At 31.3% G+C, this 22733-nt stretch overlaps 1 protein-coding gene across 2 annotated transcripts; it reads left to right on the top strand.

Moving 5' to 3' along the window:
• Positions 1–13407: 13407 nt before the first annotated feature.
• Positions 13408–17513, top strand: LOC127244978 (protein WVD2-like 2). Of its 2 annotated transcripts, none has more exons than XM_051265618.1 (7): positions 13408–13675; positions 14954–15443; positions 15917–16002; positions 16121–16214; positions 16324–16395; positions 16494–16604; positions 16818–17513. In XM_051265618.1, the coding sequence occupies exons 2-7, from the start codon at positions 14958–14960 to the stop codon at positions 17112–17114; spliced, it is 1146 nt and encodes a 381-aa protein (XP_051121575.1). In that variant the 5' UTR covers positions 13408–13675; positions 14954–14957; the 3' UTR covers positions 17115–17513. The 2 variants fall into 2 exon arrangements, with proteins under 2 accessions (XP_051121575.1, XP_051121566.1); XM_051265609.1 differs by having other exon boundaries at positions 13409–13675; positions 14977–15443.
• Positions 17514–22733: the final 5220 nt, after the last annotated feature.

Below are 22733 nucleotides of genomic sequence, written 5' to 3'. Positions count from 1 at the left end.
GGCAAACATAATTGCAATTACAATTATGCCCTTAATTAATATTATTAATTTGTCACGTCACCAAAATAATAATATTATACGGGTAGCTGCACTTTCATTCCATAACAATCAAACCTATCAGTCAATAATTAATTATATTAATTAGATCACTTAAATAATAAGACTGAATAAAATAATGACTTTAACAACATATTCGATACACATATTTGATCCCAAATCCAACAATCTCCCACTGGATCTAGTATGTGTCTGAATGAACATATTGTTCCTTATGAGCTCAATTTTCAGTCATTATAAAACAAGGCTTGCAACAATCTGATCCATCAATCACAGCAATATAGGACTAAAGAAGCATTCGCCGTATCAACAGCTAAACTCACAGTAATCACAAATATCAGTGTAATCAAATGACATAGATCAATCATGGAACGTGCAGAGAGAAAATTACATAAGTGTGATCTAAATATGTCAATTTTCTACTGGTCCAAACTGAATGAGATCGTAAATTACTTAATCATAATGTCCAAAACATCATAACCGAAATAATGATCAAAAGAGTATAAAACAAATATCAAGTGAAGGACAAAAGAATGTAAATGCATACTCCCACTACAGTGAAGCTTCCTTAAATTGTAACACACCCATATGAGCAGTATGCTCATGGAAGACCTTAGGCGTTACACCTTTAGTTAGGGGGTCTGCTAACATAGATTTCGTCCCTAAGTGCTCGATCGAGATATGATGATCTTTCACTCTCTCCTTCACAACTAGGAACTTAATGTCAATATGTTTTGACCTGGATGAACTCCTATTGTTGTTGGAGTATTCAACGGCTGAATTGTTGTCACAGAAAATCTTGATGGGTTTTTCAACCATCGGAATGATTCGCAGCCCAGCGACAAAGTTCTTTAGCCAAATCGCTTGTTGTGATGCCTCAAAACACGCCACGAACTCAGCTTCCATCGTGGAACTGGTAACGAGTGTCTGTTTGGCACTGCGCCAAGCGATGGCCCCACCAGCCAACATATAAACATAGCCAGATGTAGATTTCCTACTATCTTGGCATCCTGCAAAGTCGGAGTCAGAGTATCCAACGATCTCCAATTGGTCTGACCTCCTATATGTGAGCATGTGATTACTGGTTCTCTTCAGGTATCTCATCACCCTCTTGGCTGCCTTCCAGTGATCCAATCCAGGATTACTAAGGTATCTGCCTAACACACCGACTATGTACGCAATATCTGGACGCGTACATACTTGTGCATACATGAGGCTCCCAACTGCCGAGGCATAGGGGATTTTTTCCATCTCCTCAATTTCCAGATTTGCTTTAGGGCATTGGCTGAGACTTAATTTCTCTCCTTTAGCTATAGGGGTATCTCCCGGCTTGCATTTCTGCATGCTGAATCGCTCGAGTATTTTATCAATATAGCTCTTTTGAGATAATCCGAGAATACACCGAGATCTATCACGATATATTTGGATCCCTAATACAAAAGATGCTTCACCAAGATCTTTCATTTCAAAGTTACTCGAGAGAAATTTCTTAGTTTCGTGCAACATGCTCACATTATTTGTGGCAAGCAAAATGTCATCCACATACAAAACCAAGAAAATAAACTTGCTCCCACTGAACTTATGATAAACACAATCATCAACCACATTCATCTCAAAACCATATGAGAGAATTACTTGATGAAACTTGTGATACCACTGTCGAGACGCTTGTTTGAGCCCATAGATGGATTTTCTTAATTTACAAACCATTTGCTTTGGGTCACCGACCTCAAAAGTTTCTGGTTGTACCATATAGATCGTTTCATTAATGTCACCATTCAGAAACGCCGTCTTAACATCCATTTGATGGAGCTCTAAATCAAAGTATGCCACAAGAGCCATGATTGTCCTAAAAGAGTCCTTCGAAGAAACCGGAGAGAAAGTCTCTTTATAATCAATCCCCTTTTTCTGAGTATAGCCTTTAGCTACAAGACGTGCCTTATACCTCTCCACATTACCATTTGCATCCCGTTTGGTTTTAAAAATCCATTTGCAACCTACGGGTTTTGCACCTTCTGGCAATGGGACAAGTTCCCAAACTTTATTGTCTTGCATTGACTTGTACTCATCACGCATCGCATCAATCCATTTATCTGAATAAGGACCCTTCATGGCATGATAAATATTAATTGGATCATCCTCAGTCATGCCATCATTATCCTCACTTTCTTGAAGAAATGTCACATAATCATCCGGAATGGCATTTCTCCGTTCTCTAGTGGATCTACGCAATTGCGTTGGCTCTTGAACTGTATGTTCTTGAGTTTGTTGAGTTTGTTCCATAGGTATAGGTTCCTGTTCTATGCGAACGGGTTCCTCAGTCGCACTTTGAAACTCTATGGGAGCTGGAATGACTGTTAACTCATGAGGTGTTTTATCAATCACATCAGTGATTTCTTGATCCTCAAAGGTAAAGTCTAAAACTGTATTTCTCCCCCTAAACTCAACATCCTCAAAGAACTTGGCAGTAGCCGTCTCAAAAATAGTTCTTAATGTGGGATCATAAAATTTATACCCCCTTGACCGTTCCGAGTAGCCAATAAAATAACTGCTTACTGTACGAGGTGCTAGCTTTGGTTCATTTGGTCTATAGGCCTTCGCCTCAGCTGGACAACCCCACACCCTAAGATGATTTAAGCTAGGCTTGCGCCCAATCCAGAGTTCATAGGGTGTTTTGGCAGTCGCCTTAGTTGGCACTCGATTAAGGATGTAGACTGCTGTCTTTAATGCTTCTCCCCATAATGATGGTGGCAAAGTAGATTGACTAATCATACTTCGAACCATATCCTTCAATGTGCGGTTTCGTCTCTCAGCAACACCGTTCATGCTAGGTGAACCGGGCATGGTGTATTGAGGGACGATTCCACACTCCTTAAGGAAGTCAGCAAAAGGACCTGGACGTTGTTCACCCGAGCCATCATTTCTGCCGTAATATTCTCCTCCACGGTCAGATCTGACAGTCTTAATGCGTTTGCTTAGTTGATTTTCAACTTCAGCCTTAAATGCTTTGAACATGTCCAGTGCCTCAGATTTTTCCTTAATAAGGTACAGATGACCATATCGAGAATAATCGTCTATGAATGACACAAAATATTGTTGACCGTTCCACGAAGGAGTGGGAAAAGGCCCACAAATGTCTGTATGTATCAATTCTAAGACATCCGTAGCTCGATAAGCACCTATCCTTTTAACCTTGGTTTGTTTACCTTTAATGCAATCGACACAAACGTCAAAGTCTGAAAAATTTATGGAATTAAGGATTCCATCCTTAATGAGTCTTTCAACTCTGTTTCTTGAAATATGACCTAAACGTTTGTGCCACAATAAACTAGAGTCATGAAATTTTCGCTTAGTACCTTTTGATTCCATATTAAGTGCCTCATTATAGGAAACCAAAATATCGAGCATATATAAACTGTCATTCACCATAAAAGTACCAAAACCAACCAAACATGAATTAAAAGACAACTCAACTTTATTGTTTCCAAAAGAACAATGATAACCGAATTTGTCCAAATAAGAAACAGAAACCAAATTCCGTCTAAATGACGGTATAATAAAAGTGTCTTGCAATTCAAGAAAATGTCCAGTACTCAATAACAGCTTGAAAATGCCCACGGCTTCCACCTCTACTGAGTCCCCATTTCCAAAGTAAATGCGTCTTTCAGCATCAGTTGGGTTTCGGTAGCTCAGGCAACCCTGCATTGAAACACTGATGTTAGTAGTTGATCCAGAGTCTAACCACCAAGTATTTCGAGGTACTGAAGCTAAATTAACCTCAGAACAAACCAAAGTAAGAAACGTACCCTTCTTCACGCGCCAATCGTGAAACTTAGTACAATTCTTCTTCTCATGTCCAGGTTTCTTGCAAAAGAAGCAAGTCTTTTCAGGACGAGCCCGAGGAGCTGGAGCTGGAACATGAGCCTTAGCAGTCTCAACCTTAACGGCCTTATATTTTCTCTTCTTGCCGCCTGCATCCCTTGAGGTATCCACCATATGTACCTCTTCAGTCTTATTACGCTTCATTCTTTCTTCTTCCTCAACACAGTGAGAGATGAGCTCATTAAGAGTCCACTTCTCCTTTTGACAGTTGTAACTGACTTTAAACTGATCGTATTGAGTAGGAAGTGAGAGCAAAACCAATAGGACTAACATGTCCTCTGAAAGGTCTAACTTAAGTGCTCTCAACTTAGAAGCAGTATTAGACATGTTCAGGATGTATTCCCTTATATTTCCTTTGCCGTTATACTTCATGGTAATGAGACTCTTGAGAAGAGTACTCATTTCCGCCTTATCGCTTTTGGTAAAGCGTTTCTCAATTTCGACAAGGAAATCATTGGCAGTAATGATATCATCAGATATCGTGCCCCTAAAGATTTCTGGAATGCTTTTCTTTATGATCATTAGACTAAGGCGATTAGACCTATCCCACTTCTCAAACAACTGCTTTTCATCTGCAGTGCTTTCTTCCGTAGGAGAAGGGGGTTGGTCTATCCTTAATGCCAAGTCTAGATCCATACAGCCCAAATGAATCAATATTGATTCTTTCCAGTGCTGATAGTTGTCCCCAGACAGTATTGGGACTGAATAGTTAGAAGATACCAAAAGATTCGATCCTGAAGATAACAAGGAATTAATATACACATAAGTACTCAAGTAGCATAATGAAACTCAAAATAAAATAATGCAATCCCATCTCAAGACACTAAACGCAACATTAATGTTTAATCTTTGGATCAATGCCATTAACTGCAAGCAGTCATCTTGTTGCAATAATCATATACGGACAATAAGGTAATGTCAAACAGTAACCAATCTTTGGACTGATTTACTATTCACATAAGTTAAATCTATATAATTGTCCCATACATATTATCGCAGATGTATATTTCATTCTGTCAATTATCGACTGCCTTTGGGCCGAAGAATAATCACATGAATTAAAATAAACATATAAACACTTACGTTATCAAGAAAAAATTTCATATAAGAGAGGTTACTTTGGCAACTTCAAATACTAGATTTTCACCGTCAAAACGCAGCAAACATTATTAATGAGTTTCCAATTCTGATGGTTGAAATATTTGCAATATAGGCAAAAATTAATTTCTGAAGATGCATACATCAATTTCATAAACAATATATTTCAAAATATTCATGATAAATTAACAAACACACAAACATGAATATGCGTGTATTTAATACATAAATTAATCAATATAATAAATGAATGAATATATAAATTTCCATGCTATACTTAAATTTTGTATCATGAATCTTTATCTATATATTAGAATATATTTGCCAATAATAATAGATACAAATAAATTAAATAAAAATAAAATAAAATATATTGGCACGGAAATCAAATCAACCAATTATGTATATATATGTACAGATTTCTAACGAAGATTACTAATATGTACACGGATTCCAAGGCATTCAATTATGTACACGGATTCCAAGATCAAGACACAATAATGTCACTGGGTGTGTATCTTAATTTGCATATTTGTGCAAATAGAGGAAATAGGTGAACAAATAATCAAATAGATGCCCAGATATGCTTGAAGATTTCACACAAAATCATTCGAATCAATTATTGTCGGACGGCGTCATCGAAAGCAACGAATTATTTCAGGAATGAATTTATTCTGATAGTTTCGAAAAAGAAATTCAAGTTTTCCCAAAATCGGAGTTGAATTATTTTGGGGATCAAATGCGATCCGATTAAACATGGATTAATTCAAGAAAACATCCAAATAGTTCAACTTGGCTCTGATACCAATTGTTGAATTTAAATGCCCGATCCTTTAAAGCGGAAGCGTACCTGATGAAGCCATATACAAATCTTGGGTGATTAAAGGTTTGGTCTTCCAAGATCAGAGAGCCGGCTTCTTTTCTGTCCTTGACGGGTGAGGAGCAGAAACTGCAGGGAGAATTAGATCTCTTTTACGGCGTGCTGATCATGGGGACCTAACCCTAGCCTATTTATAATAGGGCAAACATAATTGCAATTACAATTATGCCCTTAATTAATATTATTAATTTGTCACGTCACCAAAATAATAATATTATACGGGTAGCTGCACTTTCATTCCATAACAATCAAACCTATCAGTCAATAATTAATTATATTAATTAGATCACTTAAATAATAAGACTGAATAAAATAATGACTTTAACAACATATTCGATACACATATTTGATCCCAAATCCAACATAATATTTATATTGAATATTAATATTAATATTGATATTTTTAAGATATATATTTGAATATATTATAATAATGTATGATGAGATTGAAGTATAATTTAGTTTTTTTTTTCAAAAAAAAAAATGGCTATAAATAGGTCCAATAATTTTTTTTTTTTTCCTTTGATTGTCACAACCAAGTAATTTTCATTTCATTTTTTTCTTGCTCATAAAGAACTAGTCTGACCTTTTAATTTTATAATTTGGCCACGTTACTTGACTACATATTTTTCATGATTATAGTAATTATGATATAAAAATAAAATATATACATAATGCGATGATAGAGATACTGAAAAGGGGCGTTGCGTGAATTATAAGAAGGAATTTTGGAATGGTCCCCCAAACCTCAAATTTAAATTACTTTTGTTTCAATTCCTCTAAAGATATTTATATTTGAATTATGTACTATTTTATTTCAGTATGTATGTAACAATCGAATTGGGTTGACGTGGCACGTCGGCACCGTCCCAAGAGATACCTCATACGGAATTCGGAAGGCGGACAAACTTTAGAATTAAAGTTATGTGCATGCTTGCTACATTTTAGCAAATTTTATGCTATTTTCAGTTGTATTTTTAGGCTTTTTAAATATCAATTTTTTAAATAATAAATAAATTTATTATTACATATTTTATCTGTTTCAAACAAACATGATGAAACATAGATGGTTAGTATTAAATAAAATAATTTGAAAATTAAGTAGTATAATGAAAGAAAAAATATATATTTGTTTAAGTAATGTGATAAGATAAATTGTCACAGAGATTATGTATATTAATTGTTTTTTATTTTATAAATATTGCAGAGTGTTTAATATATATAAAAAAAATACTGTAAAGTATTTGAGGCTGATAGAGTATATATATTTTTTCCTATCCATACGATCTAGTTACTTCTCGAAACGAATTCATTGACATAAGGAGATATATATCTCTTTATTACACGGTTTTCTCCCAACTCCATCCATAATAAATATATGACTTTTTATCAATATAATATTTTGAATATAAAATAATTTTTGATATGTAATATAAATTTATCATTTGATTTATTTAACATAAATAATAATAATAATAATAATAATAATAAATGACTAGGATATTTTGAGTTGAAACATCACAAACATAGAGAGCTAATGCCCCTCTACATTAGTGGTTTTAATCAAAAATCAAAGTGAATAATATTTGGTCGACTAATAAAAATATATCATTCGTTTTATTTTTTAATATTTATATTATTTATCCAATATTTAAAATATCATTAGAATTTGCAATATATTGCACATGTATTACTTTTATTTAATCAATCTAAAAATTGATACTCAGTGTTTTTAGGAATATAAATATTATTTTACTTTTTTCTTACCATATATATAATAGTAATATTAAAAAATTAATATTAAAAAATTATACATATCAAACTCTCAACACCTTCAAGTATTGTCTGTAATATCCAGTGTGACTTGCTTTGCTAACTTTAGTTTGACTCAATTGTAAATTTACTCAAAATATATTTGAATTACAATAGTGAATTTTCAGATCATATTATACACAAAAATGAATAGATATTTTATTGTGCGATGATAAAAATATTATATAAAAAAAAATATCCCAATTAAAAACCAATCAAATCCTTTTATCCAAAATTATAATATGGGTGTGTATTTTTTCAAAAATTTATCATTTATTCTTTCTGTTCTTTAACAATTTTTTTTTTTTTTGTTTCATTCATTACTTTTATCTTATATAATATTAATAGGATAGTTTAATCTTTTTACTTTTATTTATATTAAATTATTTTTTTATTTTAAAAATATTAAATTAAACACCTATTTTTAGTTTTTACATTATACTAAAAATTATTTATTATTAAAATAATTATTTTAATTCAAAATTTTATTATTTAAATTTTAAAAAAACCCACCCTTTAAACATATATTTCAGCTCTATCTCATTTTTTAAAAAACCTGACATATCGCGTTAGACGATTTATGGGACATGATGTGGGGGTGGGGCCCACGTGCATATCACGTGTGGACCCCACGAATCCAACCGTGGAGTGGGACCCGCTGTCTGGTCTTTGGAAGTCCCAGGACTTGCCAAACACGAGACGACCCACAATGGATTTTCATTCGAAAAAAACCCTCAACACAATTGAAACGCCAATTTCGCATTTACTACCGCGAAAACACTTCTCAATTTAATCCCTATACTTTGAAAATATTATATATGTGTACTCCCTTAATTTTAATTGATTTGATATTTTATATTTATATACACAATATTTTTTAAGGTAAATTATAAAGTTTAATAATAAAAAATAAATATATTTAAGAAAAAAGAAAAAAAAAAAAAAAAACTTTAGAGAGCAAATCCACAGACATATTTTAGTAGATGGAATGGCCACGTCAACAGTATCTCGTTCCTGTCCACACATATATTTTAGTGAAGTGACGGATTATAATTATGATTATGGATTATGGATTATTATTATTAATTGGTTGCTGATAATTGCAAACCTTACGCGTGCACTTAATATTTTTAAATTATTATTATTATTATTATTATTATAAAATTTTGTTATTGACTTCTTCAATTTTTAATTTTTATGTAGGAGTACATGATAAGATAGGAATTTATTAGATTGGGTAGTTAGGTTGTATTATGAAAATATTCTGTGGAATTGAATATTTATTTTGATGTATACATTTTAAAATATTATTATATTCAATATTTATGTATTAATTTTTAGTATCAAATAAGTTAGATTTTTATATTTTAAAACTTATTAAAAAAGTGTTATATTAATTTTTAAAATGAAAAGCTCGTGGGCGTTAAAAAAAGAAAAAAGAAAAAAGGAGCGTAAATAGACATTTATTAATTTATATAATATATAATTAATAAGTACAAATTAATAAAAAAATAAAAATATTTGAGCATATGTAAATATATTTATTTATTAAAAAACAAAAAAAAAATACTTCTATAAATAATGTTACTTTCAGTAAGTCGCACTTGACTGTAAAATATTGTGTTGAAATTTGAATAATAAAAATTTTGAATTTGAATAATTAAATGATGTGATATAAATAGGTGTTGACGTGATATTTTAAATGTAAAATTGATTTTTAGTATAATATAAAAAATAAAAAATAGGCGTTTGATTTGATATTTTTAGGGAAAAAATTGAAATGAACAGTATATTTAAAATTCAATCCCCAAACAAACACGTTTTCATTTAGATTTTTATTTTATTTTTTACAATGAAGTATAAGAAATTGTGTAAATAATACTCCATCAATTTCACATGCCATGTCCACGTTGCCGTTTCTGTCCGTCCCACATTCCATGTCACTTTTATTTTTTTTAGAAAATTATTACACACTTTAATCTCATTTTAATATTTTATAGTAGAATATTAATTTTTGTGAAATGATAAAATAAATAAATTGAGAATCATATCAAAAATAAAATTTTTAAATAACAAATTCATTATCCTCCTGTTCTTCAAATTTATTTTTATTCTTTTTTTTCGTTTAAACTTACACCACTATTAATTTTATTTTTCGTATTCAATCTTTATTTATAATAAATATCATTATTATTATATATTATTTACATTTAATTTTTAAATTTTAAATTTTCAAAAATACCTCAAATTTATATATCTTTTAATAAAATATTTATATTTTTAAATCTCCGTATCATAAAAAAAATGAGTTAAAATTGTCGACCAATAAAATATATATTATAAAAAGCTGAAAATTTAATGTCAATTTAAACTGATCAAGCATCAAAACACAAGGTGTGTTTAGCAAATAGTTTTTTAAGAACTTTTAGCTTATGACCAGTCAAAAAGCTAATTTAGGTGTTTGGTAAATTAGTTTTTTGGAATAATTTTTTGGATCCAAAAAGCTAATTTCTGAAAAGCTAACTTACCCAACGTTTTGAAATAGTTTTTTCTGCAATTTCTTTTTTATTTCTTATATGCCCTTAAAAATTTATTATACATTTTACACAAATAAATATATTTTGATTATTTATTAATTATATTAGAATATTTTATTATATTATAGTTTTACTTTCATAAATTTAAAATAATTAATTTTTATATAAAAATTATTTTAATTGTAAAATATATAAATGTATTAAAATCAGCATAAAATAAAAAATATAAATATTAATAATTTATTTTTTTTATTAAAATTACATCATATAAATTTTATACTAAAAATAAATTAATTAAATTAAATTTATTGAAAATTATAAATATAACGAACTAATCGATAACTAGCATAATAAATATATATACACGAAAAATTTATTATTTTATATTTTACATTATTTTCAATAAAAAAAAAACTATTTATATATTTTAATAAAAATATATTATTTTTAAAATTTAACTTTAATAAAAATAAATACTTTTATAACACTTTTACAATTTTCAATAAAACTAATAACAAACAATTTTAAACATTCTAAATTCAAAAGAACATAATTGAATATATTAGAAACAAAATAAAATAGAAATGTCCTCAATTGTTATTTTACGTATAAACAGCTAAGATCAAACAGTTACCAAACATTTTAATACAAACAGTTAATCGAATCAGCTAGTCAACTCAGCTATCAGCTAATTGCCAAACACGCCCTGATCTATAATCAGTAATTTTTTAACAAAAAGATTAAATTGAATATTTATTTTATATAATAACATACCACTTATGTTTTTTTTTTTTTTCATATATTTTTTAAAATTACAAAACTAAATGAAAATTTGTCCAAACAACCTATACATTTCAAATCGCATTAAGGGCCATACTTTTAATTAAAAGGCGAGTCATTTATTATATATTGATTGCAGGAATAAAACGTAATTAATTTTTATATCACAATAATTCCATGACCGACGGTTAATTTAATTCCACATATAACTACACATCAAAATGTTATCTTCTCCCACTAATGAATACCTATAGTTGAATTATTCCAAAATAACAATGGGTACATTTATTTACATTTTTGTATTATTTTTAATAATTTAAAATAATTTTGGCTTTGTTTGGATAGAGGGTTTTGGAGATTTTAAAAATTTTGGAAGTTTGAAAAAAATAAAAATTTAGTATTTAATTTGATATTTTGTAAAAAAAAATGTATTTAATGTGATATTTTATAAAAATTAAATAGTATCAAATGAGTAAAACTGTGTTAAGAAAAAAAAAAAAAGCTTTTATTTTAGATAATATTCCATATAAAAAGGTAAAATAATAAAAAAATAAAATAAATACGCCACCAGCACGAAGTAAAAGAAATAATTATTGCGGGCCCCACAAGGCGTGAAATTTGGAGGGACTGAATTGACTTTTCGTCCGTCACTTCAAATATTTCAATTTCAAACCAACCAAACGTGGAATTACCACTGGCGCACACATAAATTCCTCTAACATAATTACACTCCCGGACTTCCCACACCAGATTCCATCTCTGCCATTACCAGATAAATCTGACGGTTCATATTGATTCGCGAGCAAAACCCCCAGGACCTGCAAAAATAACTCCCCGGATTCCATTCCTCCAGCTTTTTTGACTTTCTTTTATTAAATTACAATATTTCACTCACGACCGTTACTTAACGCCGTCAATATCACGCCATCCGTATTTCCTTCCTTACATTTTTTTTTTTTTTTTTCTCAATTCGACCTCGCAATTAATTTTCACCAAAGGGAATTCATTTTTTTTACCTAATATATGTAATTTTTAAAATTTCAGAGCTAACATATAATAATAATAATATTTTTACCTAATTTTATTATTTATTTATATCGAACCAACAAATCCAATTTGGTACAGAAGATTGGGTAAAATCAAATGATTATAATTATCAATTAGGCCTCCAATCATAATTAGTTTGATTTTATAAGCTTCCAGAATTAAATTCCACTATAAATTATGTGTTTATTGAATTACTCTTTTCACGTATTTTGGTAAGTAATTCTCAATGTTTCAACATATTTATCCAAGGTATAAATAGTTAATACTCCCTCCGTCGCCCGAGGGATGAACATTTTTATTAGGGACACAATTTTTTAGCCAGGGTAAATTAGTAAGTTATTAATAATAAGTTATGATATTAGTTTATTATTTTTTATATGAATAATATTATTAGTATTTTAAAATTTTTTAAGATTATATTTCGAAAAAATAAAAAGTTTTAAATATAGATAAAAAATTATGTTAATTGAAGAGATAGATAGAAATAAATGAGTTTTGAATTGATTGTAAGATGTTAGAATTTTAATTAAATCGTTTTATATTTGTTAAGTATGTTTAAAATTGATAAAATTACAAAAATGGAAATGAGTCATTTTTTGTATGACTTACAAAAAAGAAAAAGGATCATTTGTGGCTGGACTTACTAAGTACTATTATGTCCACTTGTAAGTATACGCAATATATTTTAAATTGTCTAATTATAAATAATTTCTATTTATTTAATAATTATATATATGTATTTTTAAAAACTTCTATTTTATCATCGCATCAGCAAAATTATTTTTATATTATTTTTAATTATTTATTGTAATTAAAATAATAATATTATTATTTTTATTAAAGACATTAGTTTAAAGTTGAATTATACTACTATTATGCAATCATATATACATTTTTAGTATATATTTATTAATATTAAATTTTAAAATATGATTAATTAACTATTGATTCATATTTTGAAGTAAAATTATTTATATAATATATTTTAAATAAAAAATAAATTAATATTAAAAAACAATTAAAAGACACAAAAATAACACAAAATTCAGAATGACTCTTTTCACCTATACATTTTTAAAACTTTTAATTAATATAATATCAAAAATTCAAATATTTATATCTTCAATTTTTCAACATTTTAAATTTTTCAAAATTTTAACCTGTAACAAAAATCCATATTATTATCATTACAATAGACAAAATTTTCGGAGCAACTTACCGTTTAAAAAATAAAAAAAAGGACAAATTTATATTTTATAAATATATAAATTTTTTATTACAAAAAATAGAATCCATAAATAAATGAGAAGTAGGCCGACATTAACGTCTTCGAGATTCGAGACTAACCAGAGGACCAAAACGAGCAAAGAAATCGGAATTCCGCAAGGGGAAAGAAAGGGGAAAAAGGAGAGGAAGAAATTTGTGGTGTGAGAGGGTAAAAAGGATTTTCGAAAACCCATTGGTAGGAGGGAGGGAGAGGGAAGTTGAGCGCACGTTTTTGGTTGCTGTAGGTGGAGGTGGAGGTACTAATTTATGCTCGGATCGGGAGCGGAGCCGACGAAGACGACGGAAGAACTTGTTGGTGAGGACTTTTGTGTTTGTATGTCTGCGATTTTTTGGTTTCTCGTTTCGTTGATTGTGGTTCAGTTCGTGGCGGTTTTTGATTTCTGACGAAATTTCGCGTAGTTCGCTTCGATCTGCATGTTGTTGCTGTGAGTGATTTGGAGTTTGGGAGATGCTGTTGTGTTGGATGTTGTTTTCCGACGATTTATTTGGTTTTTTGGAGCTTGGCGTCGGTGTTGCTGAATTCTTTGGACGGAGTTTTCGATCTGTGATTATTTTATTTTTTTGAAAAATGTTTGTGTTGGCTACTGTTGGTGAGCTTCTTGTTTATTTATTTTTGGTTATTTTTACTCTAGGTTTGTGTGTTTTTAGATATGGTCCATGTTTTGTTTGAATCTGTGGATAATGTTTCTTCAACAATGGTATTTTTTTATGGGTATTTGTTTCTTGTGGTTTGGTGTTATCTGATGATGGATTGAAGAGAAGGAATATTGTCAACAAATTAGGTTAAATTGTAAGGACTTGGTTCTGATTTAGGTCAAATTATGTTTTACAGATTTCATTTCTTTGAGAACTTTTGAGTTAATTGTAAGTTTTGGGAGAGAAATGTATGGGTTGTTATGAAAAAGGCTAACATCAGTCTTGAACTGTAAATTTTGCTTCTGGTCTTGATGTGGTGTGATATTTGTCTTTTGATTTACATTGAATTCTTCTTTTGGATTTTTGGTTTCTGGTGTTCTACAAGGGGGACAGTAATTACAACTTGAAGCATCACTGGATTTTAGTTTGTTTTGGTTTTATGAACGTGGCTGGTTTCGGCAATGATCTGGATGTGACATAGGATTCTTTTGTGATGTGGATGGTTTCATTAAGATAGATAAAAGAGTATGGCTGTCTATAATTAGTATCTTACCAAACTTTCGAGATGATTGTGTAGTTGTTTTCAACATCTAACACATTGCTATAAGTTTGTACTTTAAATTTCGTCATTTTAAAAATTAGTTACAAACTATCTACTTATATCTTAAGAAACCTTTATGACATTTGACATCTTGTTGTCGACTGTATATGATTTTTTTTTTTCCATGTTGCGGTAGTTACACACTATCTTATGATCTCTAAGCTATGTTTAGGCTGTTGCAAGTGTGGTTATGATCTTTCCTAAAAGATATCTTAATATTGTCGGATTGGGAGAACAAATTTGAACATTTTTTATACTTATAGTCGTGCCACATGAAATTTCAAGTATCTGAAAACTAAATGATTTATTAGTGGTTTTTATTCTAATCTCGTGAAGGGGAATGGGGAGGGACATTGCAGGATTACGTATTGACAAGAAGTCCGGCATGGTCAATGTGAAGTCAAATGGCACTAATCATGATGCTGTTCTTGTTTCTCCGAAAGCTGCGCCAGATATAGATGAAACAACAGATCAAGGATCGGCTGCTCCAGCTGTCAATGGGGGACTTCCTGACCAAATAAACCGTGATCAAGATGTGGTAGGTCTGAGAAGCACCAACCGCGAGCCTGAGGAGAAAATCATCCAGGCTGAGGATCAGAGGACACCTGACAAAAAGTTGAGCCCATCGGTTAAGCCTGCATTGGGATCTGCTGTTAATGGATTAAATGAGGCAAATTCTCCGGAGCCTGTGACACCGGTTGTTGGGGATGGGAAAGAATCCCATACAGGCTATACTAACGGGACTGAAACCAATGCCTCCAGTGGAAAATTTTCATCACAGGATGATCATGATGCGCATACCCCAAAGAGAACTTATAGATCACAGGTAAATACTTCTTTAATCACTATGTCGTTTTTTCAATTTTTCCGTCTGCTCTTTTTCCAGTTGCATTAACTCATCTTTGACGGAGATGAGATCAAATTTAATATTTCACTATTTGTCATCAGATCAAGCTACCGAGAGTACAACTTATTGAGGTGCCAAGTGGCACCCTCTTATTTACTATGATGGTTGAATGTGCAATTACATTTTATTTTTCTTGATCTGGGATATTGTTTTTATTTTATTCTTTAAAAAATATGAAGCCAAGAGATTAGTCGATCAAGTTAACTTTTAAGTTGATGTGACAATAGCCGTAAGAATTTTTATTTTTTTTACTTATTGAATATGATGTTTGGCCAATTGAATATATGTTCTTTGTGTTGGCCATTAGCTTATTCGAGCTTGAGATTAGTCAGATGCTTTGATTTGGCGAAACTTACTTGTGTGCTTATATTGGCAATTTTCCTGTATTGCAGCCTCGGTCTCCTTCCATGTCAGCAAAGCTGCATTCTCAGTATAACAAGTTTTATGATGAAGATGATGCGTCTTCGTTGGCTTCCTCGTATCCTTAGTCAGCTTTCCTCGTTTGTGTATTTTATCTACTTTATTACCAATGACGTATCTGTCTTTTATCTAACATCTCACAATCAATATCAACATTAAATTCTTAACGCTATTAGTACTGCAACCTCTGTGCGGACTAATAAGTCCAGAGTTACAGTCCCAGTTGCTCCAAAATTTACTGTTATTGACCGTTTAGAGAGACGCAAGGAGGTAGCTTTTTTTTTTTTTTTTTTGAACTGCTAGGGGCGGCATTTTATACTTCACAATCGCAATATTTTCTTCTTTCCATCAATGCTCTTTTTTGTATTGTTATTGTTAGTATTACTCTAAGTTAGAGGAAAAACACAAAGCCTTGCAGAAGGAGAAGCTAGATTATGAAGCTAGAATCAAGGTATACATATCGTTTTGTGATTCCGGCTACCACCCTTCCTGTTTGAATTTGCGTGTGAATTTGAAACTATATATGCATCATTGTTTGCTAATCTGTAGGAAGAGGAAGCAGCTGCCATAAAGCAACTGAGGAAAAACATGGTGGTTAAAGCAAATCCCGTTCCTAATTTTTATCGCGAAGGTCCTCCACCCAAACCTGAACTTAAGAAGGTAATAACAACTTTGCTTCTCAATGCGTAAATTCCTAAAAAGTTGCATTTACACACTATTTAGCTCTATCTGAATATTCCCTACTCAGTGCTTTCTTTTTCTTCCCAAGTGTGTCACATTTTAATAAGATTTTCTTAAAAACCACACCGATTTCTTACATATGCATATATTTTGGGTAATAGTTTTAATAGAACAAGTTCTGTTTGGATGCAGCTACCGCTTACCCGTCCTAAATCACCAAATCTCACTCGAAGTTCTCCCAGAAGGAAGAGCTGCGGTGATGCCACCCGAGCTTCTTTAGAGGACAAGGGACTCAATGGGCGTGTCACCCGTCACAGTGTTGGGGTTCTCAGAGACAGTAAATACTCCCCTGGCACTCCCAAAGGTAAGGATCGATCCGGTCCACGAAAATCAATTGAAACTAGCAAACTCAAGAATCGCCCAAAAGTACCCACCGGAAGTCCCAAACCCAAAGAGATCAGGGACGCTGACAATGCTGTCGAGTCATGAAGCATTTGTCTCCTTGACTCTTTAGGAATGAACCTTTAACTATTAGATTGAACGAAGGGAAAAACAAAACAAAAAAAAAAAAAAAAGGGAAAAAACATTAAAAAAAAAGAGATCTAAAATTTCCTTGTGATTGATCTGAATTGTTTTTTTCTCTCGAAACATGTCAGAAAGTGGGAATGTTTTAAATTTTTGAGTTTGTATATCTGTGTTGTGTAATTTATGTTATGTGTCGTGCACTAAAGTAAGGGGTTTGCTGAGCATGCCTTCCTTTGATCCTACTGTTTTTACAGCTTCATGTGATTTGGTATTATTGCATGTGTGGGATTATATGTATTTTTGACTGGTGTTGATGTAGAAGCTTTCTGCCTGCCTAATGGGAATAGTGTTTTTTGGGTAGTATATTATGACTTAGTTATTCGATTTCTTGCCAGATGCTTTTGATTTGATTCGATGAAATAACATTAATGTGTATGCATATGTATATGTAGTTACTGGTTTACTTACAGCATGTGTCAGATGTTTCTGGAGTTGTTGGTGCACTTGTGGTAAATTTTTGTGCTTGTAATATAGGTTTGGAATTTTGGTATAAATTTGTTGTGACAAAGGGGTGAAGTTCTTGAGAATATATGGCCTTCTTGACGAGGAAATGTCACCTTTTTTCGGTGAAAAATACCTCTACTTATTAGGTGACTTTGAATTTTTTGTTTTGGTATTTAATTTTGTTTTGAATTCAATATCTTTTAGTGGGAAGTTTTTGTTAGAATTTTAGAGTTTGGTTTAATTTTATTTGTTTGAATGTAAAAATTTTGTAGGAATAGATTATATTTTTATAATTAACTCGAAAGGAAGCCCTTGTGTTTTTAATTGTGATCAATTTTGATGGTGTTCCTTTTAATGTTTTAGAAGAAAGATATTATGTATGGGATGTGATTTAACATGTGAAGATATTTTTGATATTGTAGATTATATGGTGAAAAGATTGAAGACAAGTAGTAATGAATAATACAGCCTTGTTGTTTAAGCTCAATATTATGCACCATTCATTTGGAAGATTGGAAATTTAGGTGTTGGAGTGTAAAGTAAGATTTTAGCTGTGCCTGTGTTTGTTCTTTTTTTTTTGGATAATGTGGGAACTTGCAATCGTTACTTGAAAGTGCACACTGGGTAAACTTCCAGTTGAACCTAATACCCTGCAAACCAGGCCCGACGGAAAAATCACACTAAGCGAATCATACGTGTTAGGTGATGAGGCGTTTGAACCTAGTATGTTTGTTCTTAATTTTTTGTAGTATTTCCAAACAAGTTACAGGCCATGTTGTTTTTTCAAGTAAATTACCAATTTGAGGTGTGTTGATGTCTTCGATTTGGTACCTAAATGAAATTGCATAGATATATGATACCAAGGAATGGAATTGTACATGATACTAAAGAATGGAAATTGCATTGCAGAGAAGAGAAAGAGCATTAAATGATCAAAATTAATTATTATTTTTTTTTAAAAAAATAGATACCCCCTTCTCACATAATTTGTCCATATTTTTTATTTTCGTCCGTTTCACATAATTTGTTCATTCTTTTTTTTAAAATATAATTATACACTTTAATTTTATAATTTTTTTAATCTTAATTAAATTATTTAGTTATCTTAATTTTAATTCATAATTATTTTTATTATACGATGATTATTTTTCCTAATACACTTTTTAGTTATTTACTAATCATATTTTACCTAAATTTTCGTATCTACAGTAATAAACCCATAATACATGGGACGGAAGGAGTAATTTATTTGAGAAATGTAAAAATATTTAGTAATTCGGATGAATTGGGTGTGTTTGTTTGGAGGATTGGATTTAAATCTAATTATTCATCCAATTTTTTTCCACAAAAAAAATATCAAATCAAACACCTATTTTTTATTTTTTATATTATATTAAAAGTCAATTTTACATTCAAAACATCAAATTAACACCTATTTATATCACATCATATAACTATTCAAATTCAAAATTTTTACTATTCAAAATCCAAACCCCCAAACAAACAATTTTAGTGAGTGAGAAATATATAAACAAAATATTGTTTATAAATTTTTTGTTTGAACAAAAATTTAAATATGATATTTTTTAAGATCATATATAATTTAAAAAACATAAAAATTAAATAAAACAAAGTAACAATAATGAAAAAGATAAATACAGGTTTCTAAACAAATGCTCTAAAAAATGTATTTATTTATTTATTTCCAATAATTTCATTACGTAATGTTATGATTTTTTATTATAATAGAAATCGATCTTGATCAATTATTTTGTATTCTTAATTTAATTTACATAAATTCTGCTTACTTTCACAAAGAAATATATTTTTAAATATTCTTTTTTTGAGTTTATAAAATATTTATTATATTAAAATACGAATTTATATTAATTTTTTAATATTAATTATTATATTAAAATATTGTAAAAATTTAAAAAAAAATTATAAAAATTTTGTAGTTAGCATATATTTTTAATGTTAAACAGAAGGATGGTTCGACCTTAGACTCTAAACAAACGGACTGAGACAGAGTATAATAATTTTTCAAATAATAACTTTAAATATAAAAAGACAGGAGGAGACAGTATAATAATTTTTCAAATAATAACTTTAAATCTAAATAATTTCATGCTATAAAAATAAAATAAAACAAATTAATGGAAATGAGAATGCATACGAGTAGCGGAGGCGTATATGATGAATTCCGCGTTCATCTTTAGATACGCACCTTTGTATATATACGCACCAAACGATGCAGAATAGTTCCACTCACCCTATACAAAAAAATTTTGCTCCTCTCTCTCTCTTCTTCTTCTTCAAGTTGCTCTGGTTCTGCAATTCCAGAGCAATACCACTCGCTAAATCACATCAATTTGCAATCGAAGTCCTAGCCTCAATCGAGATGAGGATTCGCGGAAGGAATCTACCGGCAGTAGATCGCCATGTTTCTTCAGTGTCTTCACCCCCATCGCCGTCGTCCTCCTCGTCGTCATCGATCACCGCGGCGCAGACTTCCTTAGCTTCATCGCAGGATTCCTCGAATTCATTCGCGTTCTCGCTACTCGATTCGACTACGCATCGCTGCCGCGGCCTCGATCTGCTGGTGAAAGCCATTCACCAGGTGACTGCTGGATCGGTCATCGGCGTGCCCTACATTCAGCGCCGCGTGACGATCAGGAGGAGGAGGAGAAGGCGGGGGTTCCAGTTCGACGAGTTCGTCTTGACCGAGATGTTCGGGCAGAGCAAAGGGCAGCAGAGTGGGAAGAAATTGAAGAACAAGCAGAGAAAGGGGAAGAATTCCGGTCGGCAGAGGAGAGCAGTCGGATATCCCTTCTAGATTCAGGATTCGGAAGAGATCTATGGGTGCTGATGAAATCAGATTGTGAGTTTTATGTTTAAACGTTTGATGTTGGGGGAGATGAAGTTTTTGGATCTTAGATGATCTTTTACAAATCCTTAACTACTAGATTTTAGTCCGAAATTGGTTTTGAGAGCTTCGATTCTCCGGATCAAAGAATCTGCTCTTGATTTACTCCAACTTATCAAAGGGAAAACGGAAATTCTCCGATGCAGTTTTTCCCAGACTCATCCTTTGATTTGTGCTGTTATGTATTTATCCTCAGAGCTTGAATGGAAATGGAATTAGGAAATCCGCAGTTCTATTATAAAATGATTTTTCTCAGAGTTCCGCGCCTTTCAGTTGTAGATTCATTCTTCTTTCAATTCTTCCCGTTCCGAGTTTTTGTTTTTTCAGATCTTCGAGAATTGACGATCTACAAACGATCTGTCACGAAATCCTCACATATTCTACCAGGTTACTCGAAAACTAACCGAATTTTCATGTAGAGGAGGCTCAAATCAATCTGTACTGCTAAGCACCTGAGGTGAGTCATTCTTCTAACGTAACGCTTTCAGAGATCAAATTCGCAGCAGGAACAGGAACAGGAACAGCCTGAGTGCACTGACCTGAAATGGCTACATCCAAGAGAGTTTTCAGCAGCGAAATTAAGGCAAGATGTTTCCTCTTCCGAAAGGTGAGTAGTAATCAATTTCTGGCTGGTTTATATTCATCTTCATCTATTGGCGAACGCATACCTGATTATTATCATGAGCTGCTTCCTCTTGCTGTTGTGTTTTGGCACTGCCTTGAAATTTTGTGTTTGATGCGTTTCTTAGGTTTTAATGCATGCTGCAAATGCTCTTTCTCCCTGCTTCACTTTTCTTTGGAATGATTTTCCAACAAAAACATATCTCTGCGTGTAGATCGAACTGAGTATGTGTAAATTTTTGTACGACTGGAGTTTTGGTTGGAACCATTGGTATGGAAAGTGTTTTTCAATTGAACTCTTCGGGGAAAGGGAAACTGACTACGCCGCACACAGCATATTGTGCTCAACTGTGATTGATTGGATTGGTTTGGATACACCATAAATATTGTTTGGTTTTGATTTTGATTTATATATTAATTTGATATAATATTTAGAGAGTATTGTATTTTTAGTGGGAACCGATTTGATTGTGTTAGAAGTCCAAACCAAACACACCCGTGATGTTTAATTGTTGTTTCGATTGTTTTAGATGATTTTTAATTTGTTTTTTTGCTTGTTTGTTTGTTTGGTTTGCTATTGTGATTTGATTTTTAGTTTAACTAATATTTTGCGCTTAGGGGTGATTTATGTTTAAAATTCAAATTTTGTATGCTGTAAATACTAGCTTTGAATGAAAAATATACCATTTTCCAGAAATAACTTCATTTTAGGTTTGTGTGCAGTTAACATTCAAGGGAGCGTGCTAACTCTTTGGCTTCGAATCATCCCGTGAGGAATTATGTACTAGTATTAATTTAGAGAGAGAGAGAGAGAGAAAAAATCTTTTATGAATAATACAGAATATCAATACGTAATTTGATATAATATATTTCAAATGGGAAGTTATGATTGATAGATATGTTTTTACATAAAGCCACAATTAAAAACAAACATTAATAATCAAATTTGGGCCCTATTGGGTTTGTTTGGGCGGAGGTTTGAGCTTGTCCTTGAAAACAGTAAAGTTCATACATATGTATAATATAATATACATGCGTAAACCTTCTTATCAGGACTTAGTAGTAAATATTACACGAGTGTCGTATAGTTTTCTTGTGCAAACGCAGCCAATTTCACTCATCATCAACCATTGTGAACATTCTCCAAATGAACAAAATACACATCAGACGCAGAACCGTAGACTTCTTTCTAGTTGAACAAATCTACACTAGTCATATCAAACATTATTATTATTATTATTATTATTCAATACTTAATCATTTTAACATATTTACAAAAGCTTTGTGAGTTTATGATCATTTGTTATGGAAATGGAATGGTTAGGGTGATGTGTAGGTTATTAGCCTATGTTGCTATGTTATAAAATATAGTATTCTATAGATTATTGTCACATGTCTTTATATTTTTAGCACAACAATACAGACTAATTATAGTTAGTTAGCACTGCCTATTATCTGTAATCGTTATGGAACATACCATATTTTTATATGGACACAACAAAGACAAAACCCAAACAACCAACAGAGAGAGA

The sequence above is a fragment of the Andrographis paniculata genome, unplaced genomic scaffold (assembly GCF_009805555.1).
Source record: "Andrographis paniculata isolate CXL003 unplaced genomic scaffold, ASM980555v1 Contig10END, whole genome shotgun sequence".
Lineage (NCBI taxonomy): Eukaryota > Viridiplantae > Streptophyta > Magnoliopsida > Lamiales > Acanthaceae > Andrographis > Andrographis paniculata.
This window is presented reverse-complemented; position numbering and strand designations above follow the sequence as displayed.

What these genes read in the sequence shown, in the direction of transcription:
- LOC127244978 (XM_051265609.1), top strand. Translation starts at nt 13,627, where the DNA reads ATGCTCGGATCGGGAGCGGAGCCGACGAAGACGACGGAAGAACTTGTT. An exon ending in GCGTCTTCGTTGGCTTCCTC is followed by an intron (nt 16,003 to 16,120) that starts GTATCCTTAGTC and finishes TAACGCTATTAG; the next exon opens with TACTGCAACCTCTGTGCGGA. An exon ending in CCAAACCTGAACTTAAGAAG is followed by an intron (nt 16,605 to 16,817) that starts GTAATAACAACT and finishes GTTTGGATGCAG; the next exon opens with CTACCGCTTACCCGTCCTAA.